Below are 21,253 nucleotides of genomic sequence, written 5' to 3'. Positions count from 1 at the left end.
GCAAATCACGTTTTCGGGTCTTGCCCACTTCTCAGTCTTTGCTCCGTCCTGCTTACTTTTCCAACTGTCTTCTTTTAATTGCATCACCTGATCCCTACACCTGCTGCTCTGGCTTGAGTCTTTGCTACTTTTTTCATATATGGTGAGTTTGAACCTTCTTCCCGCATTGGGCATAGAGAAGAATCTCTTAATATTACATAATTTTCTGTGCAATGCTTTTTTTTGTTTTGTTATTGGTGACCTTGCTCTCACTGTATTGCACTTTATCCATCCTGTGTCTCCAGGTTCCCGAGCAGCAGCCTATCACCTTATGCAGCGGGGTCGAGGACACTAAACACTATGAAGAGGCAAAAAAATGTGTGGAAGAATTGGCGCTTTACCTCAAACCACTCAGCAGTGCCAGAGGTAAGCTTGGGGGTTTGTTAATTACATTCTGAATCTTCTAAAACAATAGTTCGATGAAGCTGGTCTAGTCTGATTTAGTAAACTGAAAGCTACCGTTTGTGAAACTTGGAACAATACAGCTTATGTAATGTTTGGCATTTTTATATAGTGCTCTATACATCATTGGTATGATCTCAAAGCGCTGGTAGGTTCAACGCCCTCGGGGACCGCAGTCCAGGTCAGTAGAGAAAGTGTCGTAGGGTGCGTGGGTGCACCAGTTGTGTGCAGCTGATGCAATTGCCAGATGGTAGCTGCATCCTAGCGTTGAGAGTTGAAGATATCAGTTGAATATGTGCAGTCTGGTGGGTGGACACCCAGACTGGGTTCTGTCTGCGTTAGGCCTGTAGGACGCTTATATGAGCAGCTAGGCCAGATTGTTATGGGATAGCTGCGTTTTATTAGTGATGAGGTGTTCATGGGGTAATGTTCGTATGTGAACAGTTAGGCCGAATTGATATGGGGTATAGCTGCATTGTAATTGTGTGATGTTGTAGAGTAGAAAGTAAGCGTAATGATGTGGGTTGGGAGTGTTTGCGTGGGTTATGCTTGGATAAATATCCTACTGGTTTAGGGCATATTCAATGGAGCTACCTTTCCACTCCTGCAAAACAAACTGCACTAAGCTTTAAGCAGTAGGGATACAGGGTGCCATGGACAAGTCATTTCCCCCCTTCGTGAAAGAGCAATGGTACACAATGCAAACATACGCCAAGCTGTACTTCAACAGTGCAGTCCTACCACCAGTTGTGACAAGTTGAGCTACTCTGATTACTGCCTACCCTTGAAGGCTGCAAGTGTGGAGTGGCCAGGGCTGGCTGCAACCAGTCACCCTCCCCACAATGAAACCTAACAGATGTAGAAATCATGTTAAGCATCCGTTTTATGAAAAGGTCACCCACCTCATATGAAGAATTTAACAAAGGCAGTGGGTGAAATGTGTCACATTAAGGATTTTGTATGTGCATATCCACATTGAGCAGTTTACCAGCAGCCATCATGGCTGGGAGGATGATTGGATGTAGCCTGATTGAACAACCAGGGTTTCACATGAATCCACAATTCATGCAAAGGCAGTCAAAACGGCTGAAACATTTTTAAAACGTGCTGGCAGGACAATGTGTGTGGTGATTCTTCTTGAGCTCTGTGTGAAAATAATCTGTCACTCCCTTCCCTAGTTACGTCCACCAACATCAGTGTGCCTGTGAGCATTCACCAACTTTACAGTCCATTGAGGAAATTGTGGGTACAAAATATCCATGTATCGGTGTTAAATAAGTTTTTAAACGTTTGGGAGGGCAGCCTCTGATCAGCCTGAAAAAACAATGTGCACATTTGTGCCAAAGCCACTTTTAAGGTCACAGGTACATTCCAGGCTTGTGAAGAATACCCGTGGTTCATTAGATGTTGATGAATGATGATGTTTTACCACAGGCTTGCATTGGGGCTGAGGTCTACTCTAAAATTGTCTGTAGGTTTGTATTGAGGTGGGTACTGCCTACGTTAGAGAAATACACACTGTTATGGAGGTGAGGCTTGTTTTTGTAAGCATGTCCCACCCGGAGCATAACTTGTTAAAGTGCGTGGAGGGGCAGGGAGGCAACAGAGTAAGCTTGTTCAGAAGCACTGTGATGTCTTCAAAGCCTTACTAACTCTGGGGGGACAAGTTTTCCAACATATCTGCTTTGTTGGGAAGTTTGCAAAATTCCACATCTTTAAGGTGAACTGTGAGCACACAAAATGTGTCACTGAAACAAAATCCAGTATTGAGCATGCACCTGTTATCCAGGAAGGTAGTGACAGATTATTTTCATGCAGCGCTCCAAGAAGAATGGCCAGTGTGAGTTGAATATTACCAGTTTGCCAACTGACGTTATAACTCCTGTGATGGGGTCAAGAGTAGGACTCTGACACAGTGGCATGCATGTTGGATGCTATAGACTTATATTTGCAGAAAATAACGGTTGTGGAAAATCCTATCTATCCCTAATCCTAAAGGGGATTTCCCTCCCTCAGTAAAACCTAAGCATGGTCTGTGCCAGGATGGTAAATAAAATAGCGTCCTGTGTCCAAAATTCCTAATCTGACCCTTACACTCTAAACTCAATATAATGTTTACAGGGAGGCTCTGTTAAGCTATCTACTTGTAGCTTGCTTCAAAAGTTCTCAACATAAAATGTTCTAAGGTGCAGAACATTAAAGAAATTCAGGGTTCCGGAAAGGGGTCTCTCTTCCCATACAGTCCTTTTGCTAGTTCAAAGTGCCTCTTTCCCATATTTTGGCAGTATTCACAAGGGCATTAATCGTCCTTTGAATTTCCTTAGAGTGAACACAAACTGGTAAATACACTTGCACACCAAATTAATAACAATTCAAATTTGTAAAATGAGGACTGTTCCAAATAATGATTACAGAGTTCAAGGTGCAGGGGAGAAAATACACAGCCTTGGTATCTAGGCTGGAAACATATGCAAAAAAGAGAAAGCAATCCGTGAGGGATAGCCGCGTCCCCTGCACACTGTCTAACAGGCCGAACGGCCTAATGGAGTTGATAATCCGAAGATTATTTTGAATGTTTATGAATTTCTTTATATTCAAAATACAGAAGATTTAGGAAAAACACATTCAATAGACAATTAGTGATCATCAACAGTAAATTCTGTTATTTATTTGTGTTTTCAAGTGCCCAACGCGTTTCGAGTCGAAAAAACTCTTCATCAGGGGCGACATATTCATCAAACAATTTCTATAAAAGGAAAATTATATACAATATATTAGTGCTTTAGATAGACTTAATGGTGAACAAAATCTAACAACAAAATCACATTTGTTATGAAGACAGTAATTAGCTTAAACATTTTAGCTGTATTGGTGGGTAACACATTCTATTGAAAAAAAGCCCAACATTACCCTAGTCTTTCCACATTCACCAAGTTAGTGTGATTATGCCACATATGTGTCTATATAGAAAATAGGTAGCTGCCCCTATATTTTGCCTTTGGCGCAGTGAATTTTGGGGGAATAATTTATTACTAAGGAGTGCAAATTATTGTGCTGCATTGATGCAAAATGACCTCTTACCTTGAGTTATGCTAATAACCAGCAAGGACTCAGAGGGTAGACGATTGTGTATTGTCCACTAGGCTCACGGTAACTAGTTCTTTTAAATCTGTGACCAATGGGGACCGATGGCAGAAGCGAATCTCTCAAGCCTAGAGAGAAGGAAAGATATTTTATAACAATGTATGTGAAAAGCTTTCTAAAAGAAAAAAATAGGCTTAGAGCCCAGAGTTAAGTGCGTTTACTAAGTAGTTTTAAAGTCCGGTCTAAATACTAACTTCGATTCACACCAGCAATGTAGGAGGAGTTCAGGAGTCGTAGGAAACGGCAGTTGAATGAGCCTCTCTCACATTTTGCGTGTTTTTATATTGTTAAGTGTTATGACGTCACTCGCGCATGCGTTGGCGGCGTCACGCTTACGCATGACGTCACCCGCGCATGCGCGGAGTGATGTAAACAATCCCCCATGTTGTGTATGAATTAAAATGCAGCATTCTACCATAGGCGATCCATATGAGGAAGCAACGATATCGATTTTTAATTATATGGCGTTACTTAGTAAAAAAGTGATGGCCGTAAATGTGTATTTCTAATCTAAAATTTGAAATAGCGGTAATCCGTGAACCTCGATATGGGCAAAAGTGGGTCAAACGGGCTAATGATTAGGCTTTTGTACTAGGGCAACTGAAGAGAGTAGGTTGCTCTCTGAATTGTGATGTTATGCAATTATAATTTGTGTATATATCATCAACAATACTGTCGTGGAAACTTTGTTTTACACATTTAGCATTTTTCAGACCCTTATAAACGTTTCTTAGTTAATCAGTGGAGCATAAGGAAAACACACATTTCAATCACAATGACATAGCAGAATCCAAAAAAAAAAAAAAAAAAAGGATAAGGTTTTGAATGTAAAGAATTAAACCGAAAATGGCTTCTAAAAGACATGTAATTGGTTCGGAAAGTTATATCTAGTGTAAGGTTGACCTATGTGAGTGAGACTAAGATGGCTACCTCCTTGTAGTGGGAGTTCATAGGAATGGCCCTAGAAAATAGTCCTCATTAATTCCCAGGGGTGTCATAGCGTCCAATTTGTTGATCCAGAAGAGTTCTCTTTGTGCAAGCTTTTTAGGAAGATTTCCACCTCTACTTGATGGTCGTAGGACCTCCAAAACCACAAATCTCAACTGTGAGATATTGTGTTTTTTCTCTTCAAAATGTCTATAGACTGGGGATTTGCAATTTTTGGTCCTGATGCAGGATTTATGCTCCGTCCATCGGTCTTTCACTTTCCTGTTTGTTCTCCCCACGTAGTATATACCGCATGGGCAACGTATAGCATAAATTACATTCTTGGTATCGCATGTTGCAAATTGTTTTAACGAGATTTTCTTGCCGTTGTAGGGGTGTCTGATATGGTCTCCTTTTATTACATTATTGCAATGTTGGCAATGTAGACATGCAAACGTACCAAGTTTTTGTTTACTGAGAGTTGTCTGTAATGGTTGTAATGGTTGTACACTTAAATACTCAAGCCAAAGCTATCAGATCAAAAGAATTATACACAAAAACTGGGACATTATTAAATCAGACAATACGCTTGCTCAGCTTTTCCCGGATCCACCTATGATGGCTTACAAAAGAGGGCGAAATTTGAAAGATCAACTGATTAAGGCAGAGAAACCAAAACTGCTATGTCATTGTGATTGAAATGTGTGTTTTCCTTATGCTCCACTGATTAACTAAGAAACGTTTATAAGGGTCTGAAAAATGCTAAATGTGTAAAACAAAGTTTCCACGACAGTATTGTTGATGATATATACACAAATTATAATTGCATAACATCACAATTCAGAGAGCAACCTACTCTCTTCAGTTGCCCTAGTACAAAAGCCTAATCATTAGCCCGTTTGACCCACTTTTGCCCATATCGAGGTTCACGGATTACCGCTATTTCAAATTTTAGATTAGAAATACACATTTACGGCCATCACTTTTTTACTAAGTAACGCCATAATTAAAAATCGATATCGTTGCTTCCTCATATGGATCGCCTATGGTAGAATGCTGCATTTTAATTCATACACAACATGGGGGATTGTTTACATCACTCCGCGCATGCGCGGGTGACGTCATGCATAAGCGTGACGCCGCCAACGCATGCGCGAGTGACGTCATAACACTTAACAATATAAAAACACGCAAAATGTGAGAGAGGCTCATTCAACTGCCGTTTCCTACGACTCCTGAACTCCTCCTACATTGCTGGTGTGAATCGAAGTGAGTATTTAGACCGGACTTTAAAACTACTTAGTAAACGCACTTAACTCTGGGCTCTAAGCCTATTTTTTTCTTTTAGAAAGCTTTTCACATACATTGTTATAAAATATCTTTCCTTCTCTCTAGGCTTGAGAGATTCGCTTCTGCCATCGGTCCCCATTGGTCACAGATTTAAAAGAACTAGTTACCGTGAGCCTAGTGGACAATACACAATCGTCTACCCTCTGAGTCCTTGCTGGTTATTAGCATAACTCAAGGTAAGAGGTCATTTTGCATCAATGCAGCACAATAATTTGCACTCCTTAGTAATAAATTATCCCCCCAAAATTCACTGCGCCAAAGGCAAAATATAGGGGCAGCTACCTATTTTCTATATAGACACATATGTGGCATAATCACACTAACTTGGTGAATGTGGAAAGACTAGGGTAATGTTGGGCTTTTTTTCAATAGAATGTGTTACCCACCAATACAGCTAAAATGTTTAAGCTAATTACTGTCTTCATAACAAATGTGATTTTGTTGCTAGATTTTGTTCACCATTAAGTCTATCTAAAGCACTAATATATTGTATATAATTTTCCTTTTATAGAAATTGTTTGATGAATATGTCGCCCCTGATGAGTTTTTTCGACTCGAAACGCGTTGGGCACTTGAAAACACAAATAAATAACAGAATTTACTGTTGATGATCACTAATTGTCTATTGAATGTGTTTTTCCTAAATCTTCTGTATTTTGAATATAAAGAAATTCATAAACATTCAAAATAATCTTCGAATTTCCTTAGAGTGTGCAGATTCTTTACATTGTTCAAGTTTTTGCATTTTCTGCCCCTGGTGTATTCTCCAGCCAGATTTGTGACTAGTAAACCCTTAAAAAAGGGTTACAAGTCTTTCCTTTTGGTTTCACAACTTCGCTATTTGCCTTCGCACTCCTGGTATACTCCCTTGCCAGGTGTTAGGGGGTGTTGCCAAAGTAGACTTTAGTAAGCGATCCCAGTGGTTTGTAGATCCTCGAACTCTTCGTATCAGTCTGTACTACTCAGGAACCTTTGTAGAGTGGCAGAGCAGTCAGGTTTATCAGAGGAAGATGTGAGCTTTAGGTAAGTACACTGAGCCTAGTTAGTAATGCACATCAAAGAAACACACATTTATATTAAAATATAGATTTATCTTATTTATACAAGTCACTGTTAAATAAACCAACACACATCGGTATAATTTTAGATCATTTCAAAAGGCCATTCCTTAGTTGCTGAACGCTTACAATTGTTACAGGAGTTTGACAGGTCTACCTTGTCATCGGTGGTCACGCACAGCCACAAAGTGATGCAGTAATTGAAATAAGTTTGCAAATACCTATAAGAGTGATTTTTAGGAAGAAAAATAGTTGGTTAAATTTATACTAGCATAGGTTAAAGTTCTAGGAGCAGTTTCGTCGCACAGCAATTCTTTTAAAGTCCAAAACACAACCCTAGCCAAAAGGCAGTTCGGAAAGGCTTAAAATCTTTAATAGTAGCAGATGTCAAATGTCCCTGTGGATACGTTCTAGTCTCTAGGATGGGTAAAAAAAAAGGCAATAAGGCTTAACCAACACCAGAGCCCCTCTTAAAGGACTCGCTAAAGGGACACAAGCAGCAGCTTGGGTCAGAGGTAAGACTGGGTTGCCCTGGATACCTCTACGTGCACTTCAATGCTCTGGAGCGACTTTCTGAAATAAGGTAAGCAGTACCTTTTCGCCACAGTACCTTTGGTTAGAAGAAACTGTTTTCAGCTGGATGCTTGGTGATGTTGCAGCGCTGGACCCGACCTATGGATTCCTTGGTCTGATGACGAAAGGCAGGACAATGGACGGGATCTCTCACCAGCAGTCTCGAGGGAGGACCTATGGCATGGCTTTCATCAACTTCCCTGGTCGGTCTGCGGTTTTGGCGCCTTTACTGCAACATCAACAAAGGATGCGGTTGGCCCAGTCAATCTTCGGATCCTGCAGTCCTGCACTCTGTTGAGGGGTCGTGGACCGGTCGATTTGTGTCTCTGGAGTGTCCTTGAGGGCTCAGGAAAGACTTTTACGAATTTGGCCTTTCCACGATGATGCACTTAAAATGGGTCGCTGGTCTACTGGTATTGGGGTTCTGCGGCTCTGGAAAGCCATAGGACCTCAGAAGATGGCTCAAATTAAAGTTCGTCTTGAGACTGGCCGTTTCCATCAGTCAAAGGGAAGGAGTCGTCCTTTTAGGAGTTCCTCTGTCACATAAAAAACGGCGTCAGGACAGCCGTGGTCTCTTCAGTGTTGCGAAGTGTCTGCAGGCTTCTCTGGTAGTCTTCTTCAGTTATTCAAGTGGTCGACTTGCTTATCACTCAAGGAGCCTCACCTTTTCTACAGTTCCAGCACTCAATCCTCTGCAATCTCTCTCAGCAATTTACAGAAAGGGATGTATGGCTGTTGAATCAGGATAGCTAGACCCCCAGTGCGAGCAGGTTCTATTCAGGCACTCTGGCAGACAAAGGACAGGGGGGTGGAAAACCTCCTCCCCCCCTCTTCCTGCCTGCCCAGACACACTGGAGCCTAGGAGGGGACACCCAAGGTTTTCCTCCAAAGGCAAAAGACGCACACTGACCTCTCTCCCAGATGGTAGAAGGGCTAACCAAGAACAACCACAATAAAAATGGCCAAAAAAGAAGGAAGCCCCCAAGTTAGTACTTGGGTGCCCCTATTGTGCACTACCAGGGCTTTGGCCATAGCCTACAGTAGTAGAATCGCACAATAGTTGGTAGAACACGTCCACTGCCACCTGTCATAACTAGAAGGTTGTCTGTGACTAAAGTCACTGGAGCAGGTAGAAAAGGGACACTGGGTATCTCTTTGGCACTCCACATATGGTGGTGTGTGCCAGTCTCTAAGAATATAAAGTTTTAGGAGAGATACAAAGTATCTCTCTATCCTTAAGAACTGTAGTTATTCTAGGATAAAGAAAAGAATCTGAGGACGCAAAGGGTCCACAGCAACACTGCCCATAAGGAGCTGTGAGCTGCAATAGTAAAATACTGATGCCTTAAAGATGTATGAAGAAAAATAGACTCCATATGACAGAGGTCCAAAAGACAGAGCCCATATGAATGAATGAGTAGAAAAAGGCTCCACTCATTCAGGATGAAAGAAAAAGGTCCAGAAGTCGAGCAAGAAGTGTTGGGGGTTACACCAGGATAGGGGATGAAGCATACAAATGGTAAATCTACCCAACACCTGGATATTATTACATTTCTCACTCCTGGTTTACTCTCCTGCCAGGATATCACTTCGCCTCTTTTCTCCCCATCCTTGGGTCAGTCTGTTTGCCTGGTGCACTTACCTGCCAGGGCTTTCTTTCTTTATTCACTTTCTTACATCCATGTTAAAATGGCTTTCCACAGTTTGGGTCACTGACCCCTTTTCAACTCTGTCCGTATGTATAACTGTTCCTCTTTTACAGTTTTGGGCTTCCGTCTCACTTTCAACAATGTTTGCATACACAATTCCCTCCTTTGGAATACTGGATCACCGACACGTCTTGGACAATGTTCTCACCTATATCGGTTCCTTTACATTTTTCCATGGCTTTCTCTCGTATGCTCAGCGTGACACGGTGTTAGGACAGTTTTTCTTAAGTCCAACTAAGGGCTTAGTAAAACCATTCAACTGAAACCGTACAAGACTCTACACTTAGTGTAAGGCTGTACCACCTGTGTTCATGGTAGCGTATACAGAGCAGCTAGGCTTAGCTTAGGAGAGAGGGCTGTAGGGAAGTACATTGAACTTGTAGTACACCAAGGATACAATAGAAACACTGACAACCAGGAGTATTAGAAAAAATAAAGGTTTATTATAAATACACATATAGGTTAAGTTAGGTCTTTGCGGTAAGTACTAGTCTTAAACACTTTCATAAAAATCACACACCACTATGCTTGAAGGCACACAAGCTAAAGCATATAACCTTATTTGGAACACCGAACGGGAATTCTAGGGACGTCACACCAATAATGACTTTAAGATTACATACAGTAATTCAAGGGTAGTAGACCTCAACCGGTGTACCTTGACGCTCAGCAAGAAATCGCATATTAAGTCAGCTGGACAAAATACTTTTGTGAATACTGACACACTTATTCTAGGAACATTATCAACCTATAACCGCTTTTGGGACAACTCAGTTACACTCTAGGTAAGTAAACCCTTTTGTGTAATGTACCATTACAGCTACTTTTCAGTTCAGTGACACACTAAGACTAGCAACAAATGTGTAACTTATTTTAGATGGGCACTCAGCTAAATCAAGGTATGTGAAACCTCTATACTTTTGTGAGGAGCTACCGGCAACCTAATGGTTAAGTGCAACCTAAGCAGCCTTATTCTGTACAGCCTAACAGCAAGTCAGGGGAAGCAAGACCCAATTGTGGACACTCATAGAAATATCCTAACATGTATAATAAAGTGAAATCAACAGCATTACTTTTGGGAAGAGGGGAACCCAATTCACAGGTAAGTAACTTAACCTTCAGCCTAATTTCAGTTAAAATGGCGAGACGGTTTGTAAGGAAAGCAAGACTTGGAGATAACTTATTTAAAACGGTACACCACTTATTCAAGGTAAGTAAATGCAATTTCGAATGGGTTGTCCTCCCACTCATTCCTCATCTTATGATATTCGTATCCCAGCTCTGGTGAAAAAAAAATTCCGTAGCAGCAGAGGGCGCTGTGTTCGAGGCCACAGAGTCGTAGTCCCTCGAGTGCCAGCGTCGACGTCATCCGCTGTATAAAGGGCTTGAGCAGCAACCATTACCTCAGTTCCATTTTTCCGACGCAACTGCTTCATGTTACGAACGGCGCATCAGATTTCTCCTCGACGATGTCCTCGTCATCTACTCCCACCACACCCAAGACAGGGTTCAAAAATATCAGAAGTGTGGTAGCAAAACGTCTGTAACCGACCCACATCGGAATAGCCTCTGGTGCCTCAGTCCAGACCAATGGATTGACGAGTCTGGTTCCTACCAGGCCATGTACATTAAGGCTCTTCGGGAACGTAGAGGTAAGCTGGCGGTGGGGGAGGAAACCTATAAGTCTTCCAAAAGACAAAAAGATTCGGATGAATCTAGTCGAAAATCTCGACATGAGTCGAGGAGGTCGAGATCAAAGAGTCGCTCAGGGAAATCTGCCTCGTCTTTGACTCCTCTGAGAGGGGAGCAACTTATCCATCAAAGCACGATTCCCCAGAAAAATGGGAGGCCATTAGGGCTTCGATGCTTAAAATATTTGAGAAAGCGACCCAGACCCCCTCGAAGTTGCCACGTGGTGATCATGCCTCTACCCACTCTAAAAGTGACAGAGGGAAATCAAAATCTAAACACGCGAGAGTTGAAAGAGTAGAGTGTCATCAAGGTAAAGTTCCCCGACGCCTCGTACGAAGTCAAAACCTCTGGTGCATAAATCGGTGGTAGAGGAATCGACCTCAAAGTCGAAACTCGACTCGACCCAGTCGACGACTACTGAGTCAAAGCCGTCGATGAAAATGGCACCGACGACTTTAACTATATCGAAGCCGCCTTTGAAAATGTTGAAGCCAGCGTTTTCTTTATCGATGCCTTCGACGCCCTTATCGAGGCATTCATTAATCCCGATACCCAAATCGACGCCATTACCCATGCCTAAGTCGATACCACTCTCTTTACCTGAAAAGTTTTCCATCCTCAACCCAGACAGGAATTTTTCTGATCCATTTTTGAAGAACACTCCTCTGAAGAGGATGTCACTTCAGCTGGAGTGAGGTTTGGAACCAGGAAAGTCCCTGAAGAGCTAGTGGACCCAAATTCCAAAATAACAGATCTTTCTGACTGTCTCAAATGCCAGTGGCCTAGACACTTCAGGTGAAGTGGAATTTGAAAGACCAGACCCCACAGATCATGCTGATCCTAGTTATAGGAATCATATGGGGAAGGGTCATTGATTTTTACGGGTTGGAAGGCAGCTTCCCCAGATTTCGACCAGGATGACATGACGGATATCGTGAGTGAAATGTCCTATAAAAGATCCTGTTCTTCCATAAAGCACTTCAGAAGAGGGTGATGGTAAATTGCAATACTCCTGATTCTATTTCATCAGTAAATGAGAAATGTGTACCAAAATACAGGCCATCATTATCAGATCCGGACTATCTATCTAAACATCCCTCCCCTGAAAGTCTAGTAGTTCAAGCTGCAACCTCCACTAGGCAATCAGCTTACCCATCAATACCACCAGAACGGGATGATAAAGTTGATGCTTGGGCCTGGAAAGTTTTTACTTCAGGCAGCATGGCCCTTAAATCGACTGTCACTTGCACTTTAGCAAGATTTACATATACCATGTGGGACTGCATGACATCAGCAGCTGAACGCTTCCCGGAAGGTGAGTAACGGGATGGTTTCCTGGCTATAGTAAAAGATGTTAAGGAGTCTATGGAGGAATACCTTCAGTCAGGACTGGACACTGCGGATAGTGTAAGCAGGTCCATGGCATCTAGCACAGTCCTACGTAGGTTTGCATGGCTAATGAAATCTGGCTTTGCACCTGATTATGCCCTTTGACGGCTTGAGGTTGTTTGGCAGCAAGGCAGATGAGAGCTTGGAGAAGCTGCAGACATCAAAAGCGGCAGCAAAATCACTTGGCGCCACTTAAGACAGCCTCAACAACACTCTTACGGAGGCTCATCTTCCTGGCAGTCGCCCCTTTTGCTTCTACTCTCTTCTGGAAAAGGGAGGGGGCAGGCCAGTCCGAGAAGCCAACAGAGAAAACCCTTCTGTGGTGGAAAATGGAAAGGTGCTAGATCAGCAGCAGCTACTACCACCTCAGCCACTGCTGCAAAGCCACTTTGAGGTCTTCACCCACAAAATTCCGGTGGGAGGCAGAATCACTCAGTATTTGGACGAATGGCGGGGCATTACGTCTGATGCCTGGGCACTAGAGCTAGTGACCCATGGTTACTGCCTTCCTTTTCATCAAAGACCGCAAGATTATCCACTGGGAGTCAACTCTGTAAAAATTCCAGACCCGCTCCTTGTGCAGGAGATTTTAACCCTGCTAGAGAAAGGTGCATTAGAACATGTACCTGTAGCGGAGAGGAACAAGGGTTGGTACTCCCCTTATTTTCTCATCCCCAAAAAGGACGGAGGATTGAGACCTATCTTGGACTTAAGAAGCTTGAACAAGTTCCTCAGGAAGGACAAGTTCAAGATGGTGACCCTTTCTCAGATCCTTCAGGCTCTTCAGCTTCAGGACTGGCTGGTTTAATTGGACCTTCAGGATGCTTACTTTCATGTGCCAATCCATCTCAAGCACAGAAAGTACCTGAGGTTCGCAGTTGGTGGTTGTCATTATCAGTTTCAGGTTCTACCGTTTGGGCTGACCTCTGCCCCAAGGGTTTTCACCAAACTGATTACGGTGGTGGCAGGGATTCACGTCTACCCTTATCTGGACGATAGTCTAATCAGGGAGAGTTCATCCGAACGAGCCCACGAACATCTGGCCTTGACCTGCCACTTCTTACAGACTGGGCTTCTCCCTCAATTACAAGAAGTCACAAATGATTCCAAGCCAAAGACTCCAATTCATTGGAGCAGTCCTGGACACTTCCTCAGGGAAAGCCTCACCTCCCGAGGAGCGAGCGCACCCCATTCTGTAGATGGTAACGAAGTTTCAAAATGCCCAAAATCTACCGGCATTCGACTTTCTAAGGTTGCTAGGCCTCATAGCATCCTGCATTTTTCTGGCACCAGTGGCCAGATTGAGGATGAGATCCCTTCGATGGGCCCTCAGGACTCAATGGTACCAATTTTTGGGGCAGATGTCAGATCTTCTGCAAGTCTCAACCAAGGTGGCTCAAGATCTCCTGTGGTGGGCTTGCAAGGAGAATATCCTCAAGGGGGAACCTTTTTGGCAACCATGGCCAGAGATAATGGTAGTGACGGACGCCTCACTCACAGGGTGGGGAGCCCACACCAATGATCTGACAATGAACTGTCGTTGGTCTCCATCGGAGTCAAACTACACATCATCCTTTTGGAGCAGAGGGCAATCAGACTAGCGCTGAAGGCCTTTCTGCCTCCTGTACAGGGAAAGAATGTCCCGATAATGACTGGCAACACAGTGGCCATGTACTACCTAAACAAAAGAGAAGGCGTAGGATCACTCCCACTGTGCAGAGGCAATGCAGCTCTGGTTAATGCAAGAAGGATTCTCTCCATCGGCAGCTCACCTAACCGGAGAGCAGAACACAGTGGCGGATGCTCTGAGAAGGCAGAGCAGTCTCCCACGAATGGGAGCTAGCTCAGGAAGTCCTTCGAGATCTTTGCCCTTTGAGGAACCCTTCAAGTGGATCTATTCACAATCGGTGCTAACTGTACTGCTCAAGGGAATTTCCTCTGAGGAGCTCTAGGAGATGCGTTCGTTGTGGACTGGGTATTTCCACTCTAGGCGTTTCCTCCAGTCCCTGTGATTCTTCGGGTAATCGGGTGGTTGAGAAAGTTCAGGAAAACCATGATCCTAATTGCCCCTGATTGGGCCAGGAGGACGTGGTACCTGGACTTTCGGACAGCAACAAAATCCCAGTATTGGTGTCTTTGGAACAAGTTCGCTAACTGGTGCAGGGATAAGAATGTAGATCTATTTTTATGTAATACTCCAACAGTACTTTTTTCCCCTCTTACTCTTGGCCAATTTGGGGCTCCAAGTTGGCACTATAAAAGGATATCTATCTTGAAGCGTTCCTCGGAATAGGTGTCCTATTTTAAAATGCCATTAGTAATTCAATTCTTGAAAGGGCTAACAAATGTATAACACCGTTTCAGGTGCCTATTTGGGATTTAACTTTAGTCTTAGAATTTCTCATGAGTGCCCCTTTCGAATCTTTACATTCTTACCCATTAAGACTTCTCACTCTTAAAACAATTCTGTTGGTGGCTATAACATCAGTCCGCAGGGTAAGTGAGTTGCAGGCACTGTCTTGTAAGCCTCCTCACACCATTTTCCATAGGCACAAGGTTATTCTAAAAGTCAAACCATCTTTCTTGCCTAAAATAGTTTCTGATTTTCATCCGTGTCAAAAAATTACCGTACCTTCTTTTTATCCTCCGCCTCATGCTAGTAAAGAAGTGGAAAGGTTGCATAGACTGGACCAAAAAAGGGCTCTCAGTTTCTACATTTTCAGATTGGAAAATCTTTGACATTGTGACCAACTATTTGTTGGGTATGCTGGACACAAATTTGACCCTGCAGTATCTAAACAAACTCTATCCAGATGGATAATTCTAGCAATCTCTGAATGCTATAAAGTAGCTGTGAAAGAGCCTCCAGTTGGATTAAGGGCTCATTCAACAAGAGGCATGGCAACTGCCACATCTCTTCAGAGGAGTGTTCCGGTGCAGGATATTTTATTACTGCTTGGACTCTACTTCATATCAAGAAGGACTATTTGCAAAAGCTGTCCTTCATTCAGTACATAATTAAAATTTCTAGTACTCCCACCTCCAAAATGACCACTGCTATGGGAGTTTATCATAAAATGAGGAATACGTGGGAGGACACAATCCATTCGAAGAACAAGTTACTTACCAACTGTAACGTTCTTTCTATTGGATGTCCCACGTATTCCTCATTGACCCTCCCAACCTACCCCTCCGTACAGTTTACGCCAGTTGCACTCTAACTTCCTTAAGAGCCCGAGGACTTGATGCGACCATGAACACCCTAAAAACAGAACTGAGGTAACGGGCGCTGCTCAAGCCCTTTATACAGACCTTACTAAGTCCAGACATCAAAGAACCTCCAGCTACACTCCTCATGAGGCGGTGTTTGACCTAAAAAAAAAAAGCCAGAGTTGATCCCTCAGAACCCTTATGATCAGGGAGAGGATACTTTTCAGGAATGTCTAGACCAGTCCCCAGATTGGGGTGATGGACAGCCAGTGGGTGTGGCACCATGGATGTCACCGTCCACTACCCCTGATCCAGACACATTGTGCATAGATCCTCCCTCCTCACCTCCTTCAAGACAAGCCTCTCTCATAGCTGACCAGATGGCATTCAATGCTATCCTTAAGAAAGCAGCTGAGCACTTTCAGATTGCCACTCAAGAGGCGGTATAAGACACTGACTTCGTAGAGGATGTTTTGAAAGAAAAACCACCCTCTGAAGTCAGGCGATAACTCTGTTAAACTCCATCAAATGACACATTTCTCCCCCTCTTTGCTGACTCCATCGCAAACTGGAGCGGTTAACCCTGGAGTCTAAACTTTTGTCCCTCGCCTACAGACCCGCTTTATACCACTGGTGACAACTAGGAAGAGAGCACGAGTACCATTGTCTACGGCAGAGGCACCGTCGGACAAGGATTTCAAGACGTATGCTCTGGGGAAGCGCATTACAACAGCAGCAACCTATTCCACCAGGATAGCTAACGCCACCACATTGCTTGCTAGTTACAGCGACGTCCAGTGGAATTTGCTGCAGGAGGGCCTGCAGGAAGTCCCAGAGCCAACACTATCATGTCTACTTGCGGTTGTGTCGGAGGGGAGTCAGGTTCATCAAAACATTCTTAAAAACACCATGAATGAAATTATATTATATTGTGCTCGTACACAAGTGTTTCAGGACGCGACCAGGCAAAAGGGAGAGGAACAAGGGAGAATAAAAAGAAAGCGGCGATCTTACTATACCCAGTGACATTTAAGAAAGCGCAAACACATTGAAACGGGGAAATGGGGAAAGTGCATGGAAGGGGGGGGGGCGGAGTGGAAAGTGCGGAACAGGAGAGAACAGAATAAATACTAAATAAGGGCAATAAACAATAGTAGTGCAGTCAGCAAAAACGGGAGGGTCTGTTTGGGTACATATACAGAACCCCAGTGCCGGGGGTGGCCTGGAGGCAGTGCAGGAGGGTGGCAGGGTGAGCAGGCACCTGTGCCAAGGTGTACAATGTCAAGAGAAGAAACGGATCAACAGGGGAGGAGGAGGGCAAAGGCAGAGGCAAAGAGGAAGGTCTTGAGGTGCTTCTGGAAACAGAGTTGGTTTTCCTTAAGTTTCAAGGTGGCCGGGAGGTTGTTCCAAAGGGGGAGGCCCCAGCTGAAGACGGATCTACCCCCAGCTTGTTTCTTTGCAAAACGAATAACCCTGAGGGAGTTAGAAGTAGAGGGGGAGGTATTTACAGGGGTATAGTTGAAGGTGTTTTTGACCCAGGCCCCAGAAAGCCTTGAGAACAATGCAGAGGGTTTTAAATGTAATCCTTGCATCCACTGCAAGCCAATGAAGGGATTTCAGGGTGGGAGAGATACGATACCAGGGCTTGGGGCCAAGGATAAGTCTTGCAGTCCTGTTCTGGATTAGTTGTAAAGGGTGGAGAGTGGAGACGGGTAGATTTAGAAAGAGGCTGTTAAAGTAATCCAGTGTGGAGAGAACCAGAGCTTGGGAGACAGTGAACCTTTGATGGATGGAGAGGAAAAGCAGAGTGCCTCTAAGGAGGTGCAATACAAAGTTTGACATTTTGGAGACCTCAGATGTGTGCGGAGAAGGAAAGTGTGGAATCGCAATTAACCCAGAGGTTCTTAGCCACGCAAGTGGGGTTAGGAGGAGGTCCAAGGGAGGCCGGCCAGAGGGTGAGAGGAAAGGCTGGAGATGGTGTACCAATAAGGAGGATCTCATTTGTTGGCATTTAGGCAAAGATCGATGGCAGCACTGGAAAGTTGAGCAGAAAATGGAGATGGAGTAGGCGAGAGTTGCCAGGTATTGGTTGAAAAGCCAGGGGGGACACCAGAGGTGGAGTGGGAGCTAGAAGATGGGAAGGACCTAAGTTGTACCTGGGAGGGTCGATCAGAAAGACAGTCAGCCAGGCCAGCGCCTGATCAGTGATACCCAGGTTGTCACAAAGACGATTGAGCAGGGTGGTATGGTTGACCGTGTCGAACGCAGAGAACAGATCAAGTAGGATTATGAGAGTGAATGCTAGTCAAGGTTGGAGAGCAGGTCTTCACAGATGTTCAAGAGAGAAGTGTCCGTGCTTCAGGCAGCTCTGAAGCCAGATTGGTGGCCATGGAGGGAGCCAACCGTCTCGGAATGAAGATTAATCTGAGATGGCAAGGTTTTCCAGAAGCTTACCCAAAAAGGGAGTAATGCATATTGGGCGATAGTTTGCTGGACATGACGGATCAGCAGTGGATTTCTTGAGAGGACGCACAAGGGAGTTCTTAAGAGGGGAGGGAATGAGCCAGAGACAAAGGAGAGGTTGCAGAAATCAGCATGGGCCGGAGCAAAGGTGTCTATGTGGTCCTTAATGGTTTTAGAGGAACCGGAATGGACCTGTTTTGATGAGGTTTTCATAGATCGGACTTGCCTAGCGACATAATCGGAGAAAGAAGATGAAAGGAGGAGAAAGGGGAGGGGGGGAGAGGTCTGGAAGCCGAGGAGTGGGAGGACAGGATGTCCTGGGTTTTAGAGATCAAGTGAGAGGCAAGGGCATTCCAAAAAGCCAGAAAGGTGAGAGGAAGGGTGGAGACTGAGGCAGGGTTGGCCAGCTCCTTGCAGATTTTGAAGAGTTCGGGATTGTATAGAGAGCGCGGATGAACACTGGCCCAAGGTACCTTGCTAAAAAGGCACACTTGGTTAAAGAATTTGGGATTTAATCCTGTAATCCAGGCATCCTTCATTAACATGCCAGTAGAATAAACTAACCTGTTTGGAAACCGATCGATGAGGCTTTACAGCCTGCAAAAAATGGTACATGAGACCTTGTCACTAAACCAGATAACACGGAGGCCCGATCAGCAGCGAGGGGGTCGCTCTCGCCGCTCCTTTCGGGGACACTTTCCCACATTCCCTCCCACAATCAGTACGGAATGGGAAATACATCATGGTCCTCAGGACCATGGTCCTCAGGATTGGCTTGAGCAACTGCTTCAAGCCAATACTGGCCAAGAGGACAGCACCATGGGAAAGGAAGGGGTAGAAGCATCACCCCAAGAGGCTCCCCGGCCTCAAATCAAAAATGACTTACCGATCCGGGTCCCCTTCCATGCCTCCCCGGTCAGGGGACAGAAAACATCATTCTTCCATGCATGGGAGGGGATTACCACAGACCAGTGGGTGCTCAAGACGGTCACCTGCGGTTAGTGTATTAAGTTTCGCTGACCACCTCAATACCGAACACCAACGTCCAGATGTTTATCGCCAGAACATCTGAAGATCCTACTACAAGAGGTTGAGATCATGCAAGGAAAGGGCGCGATCGAAGTTGTCCCCATTTTACAGGTAAACAAGGGTATTTATTCAGTATACTTCCTTGTACCCAAAAAGTTGGACATGAAAGATGCATACCTTCATATTTCAATGTTGCCAGCGCACAGAAAATACCTAAGGTTCATGATGGAGGACAAGCACCATCAGTTCAAGGTCCTTCCCTTCGGCATTGCCTCAGCCCCAAGGGTATGTACAAAGGTGCTGGGTGTAGTAGTGACTCACCTGAGCAGGCAGTCAATTCCAGTCTATACTTAACTCGACGACTTGCTAATAACGGGATTCGTACGGAACGTGCCCATCAAACACCCAACAGACGGTAGATCTACTCTTCAGTCTGGTAGTCTCAAATGAGAAAGTCCAGCCTAGACCCCAGTCAAGTCAAACAATTTCTGGGGGCTCCAATTTGGACAGAAGACTGCCTCGTCTTCCCCTCCACCGAGAGGGTTCAAAACCTGCTGTTCCAAATCCCTCACTATGTAGCCAGTTGCAAGGTGACTGTATGCACGATGGCCTCCTGCATTTACTTAGTTCCACACACACGTTTGCGCATGTGCCCCATGCAAGAATGGCTTAACAGCCAATGGTGTCAGGCCAGCAAACAATGAGACGATCTGTTGGTTTTCTCGGCAGCCCTTGTTCTCTCTCTCTGCAGTGGTGGTTGAGGGAGAACCTATTGAAGGGAGAAAGCCTTCACCACCCCTGCAGTAGAAGCCACTCTCACTGCGGACGCATCTCTGTTGGGGTGGGTTCACCTCATTCATTGCACGGTGCACAGCGTTTGGTCCCCAGCAGGAGTTGTTAGCAGTGTTCAAGGCCCTTCAAGCTTTTCAAACACAGTACTGGTCCTCATGGATAGCACTACTGCCACGTATTAACTGAACAAACACAGGGCACATGCTCTCCAGGACTATCCAAACTGTCCCAGAACATTTGGAAGTAGGCTCTCAAACACAAGATGTTCCTCCTGTCTCAACACGTTCAAGGGGATCTCAATCTTCTGCCAGACGTGCTCAGCAGAGACTACCCTCTACCCACAGAGTACGAATGGCAACTCTTCAAAGACCTAGTCTCCATTTTTGCAGGATGGGGCTTCCCAGATGTCGACTTGTTTGCAACTCAGGAGAACACATAATGCCAAGATTAGGCGTCCAGGTAACCCCAGAACCGCTCCAAGGAGAAGAGTCTCTGGATAACATGGTCAGGTAATTTTGTCTACGCTGTATGGACCCTTTGACCCTAAGCATAAGGCTAGCCTTAAAGCAGTCACTTACAAGACATCCTTCCTAGTGGCAGTCACTTCAATAAGAAGTCAGTGAATTACAGGCCTTTTCAGTTTAAGGCCCATTTGTCACAATTCACAAGGATAAGGTGGTTTTGCGCACTCATCCTAGGTTTGCGCCTACATTTTATTTCAAGGTTTCATGTGAACCAATCAATAGAACAACCCACCTTCTTCCAGCGCCCTACTAAAATGGCAGATGTGCGCAGGGCAGTCATACGTTATTTGGAAAAGACGAGACAACTAAGAAAGACAAATTAGTTTAGTTTTTCGTTTCAGTGGCTGCTGGTTGAGAAGGGGACCCTGTCTCTGTCGGCCATCTCAAAGTGGATTGTAAACTGCATCACATTCTGCTACACTCTTGCCAAGAGAGATCTGCCTTGCAAGCAGAGATAACACTACTCGGGTCACTGGGGCTTCATAACATTCATTACAATGTTCCTCTCAAATCCATCTACAAAGCGGCAACTTGGAGTTCTGTACAGACCTTTACAAAACACTACTGCCTATATACTCTCTAGGTCTGATTCTCAAGTGGGACAAGCGGTACTAAGACATCTCTTTACTACTGTTCCTTCTCACACCCCACCGGTACTGCTCGCTAGTCTATGCACAGCATGTGACTCGAAGCAGTTTCACAAGCATCAGAAGGCGTGCATTACTCACCGGAATAGCATTTCTGAATATTGTATCTGCTTGGATTCACATGCGCCCACCCTTCCCTGCTCGGAGTAGAAGGAACCGAAAATTCTTAATTTTTCTCTATCTGTAGTCACGTTAGTCATAAGGCTCCCTCACGGAAGAAAAAACACAACCAGAGGGACCTCGACATGTGAAGGATTTTGGGTACACAACATGTCACGTTGGGTATAGTGTTGCAAGCATGCCCA

At 44.6% G+C, this 21,253-nt stretch overlaps 1 protein-coding gene across 5 annotated transcripts in view; it reads left to right on the top strand.

Moving 5' to 3' along the window:
• The window catches only part of RC3H1 (ring finger and CCCH-type domains 1), a 1,368,452-nt gene that overhangs the window by 229,261 nt on the left and 1,117,938 nt on the right, over positions 1 to 21,253 (top strand). For all 5 annotated transcript variants that reach the window (XM_069641098.1, XM_069641097.1, XM_069641095.1 and 2 more), the window contains exon 3: positions 285 to 405. In XM_069641098.1, coding sequence (XP_069497199.1) covers positions 285 to 405 — 121 coding nt within the window. The remainder of the gene's footprint in view (positions 1 to 284; positions 406 to 21,253) is intronic.

This window comes from Ambystoma mexicanum, chromosome 1q (assembly GCF_040938575.1).
Source record: "Ambystoma mexicanum isolate Mex_15411 chromosome 1q, UKY_AmexF1_1, whole genome shotgun sequence".
NCBI classification, from domain to species: Eukaryota; Metazoa; Chordata; class Amphibia; order Caudata; family Ambystomatidae; genus Ambystoma; species Ambystoma mexicanum.
Note: the sequence above shows the minus strand (reverse complement) of the source record. Positions and strands in the feature narration are given on the sequence as shown.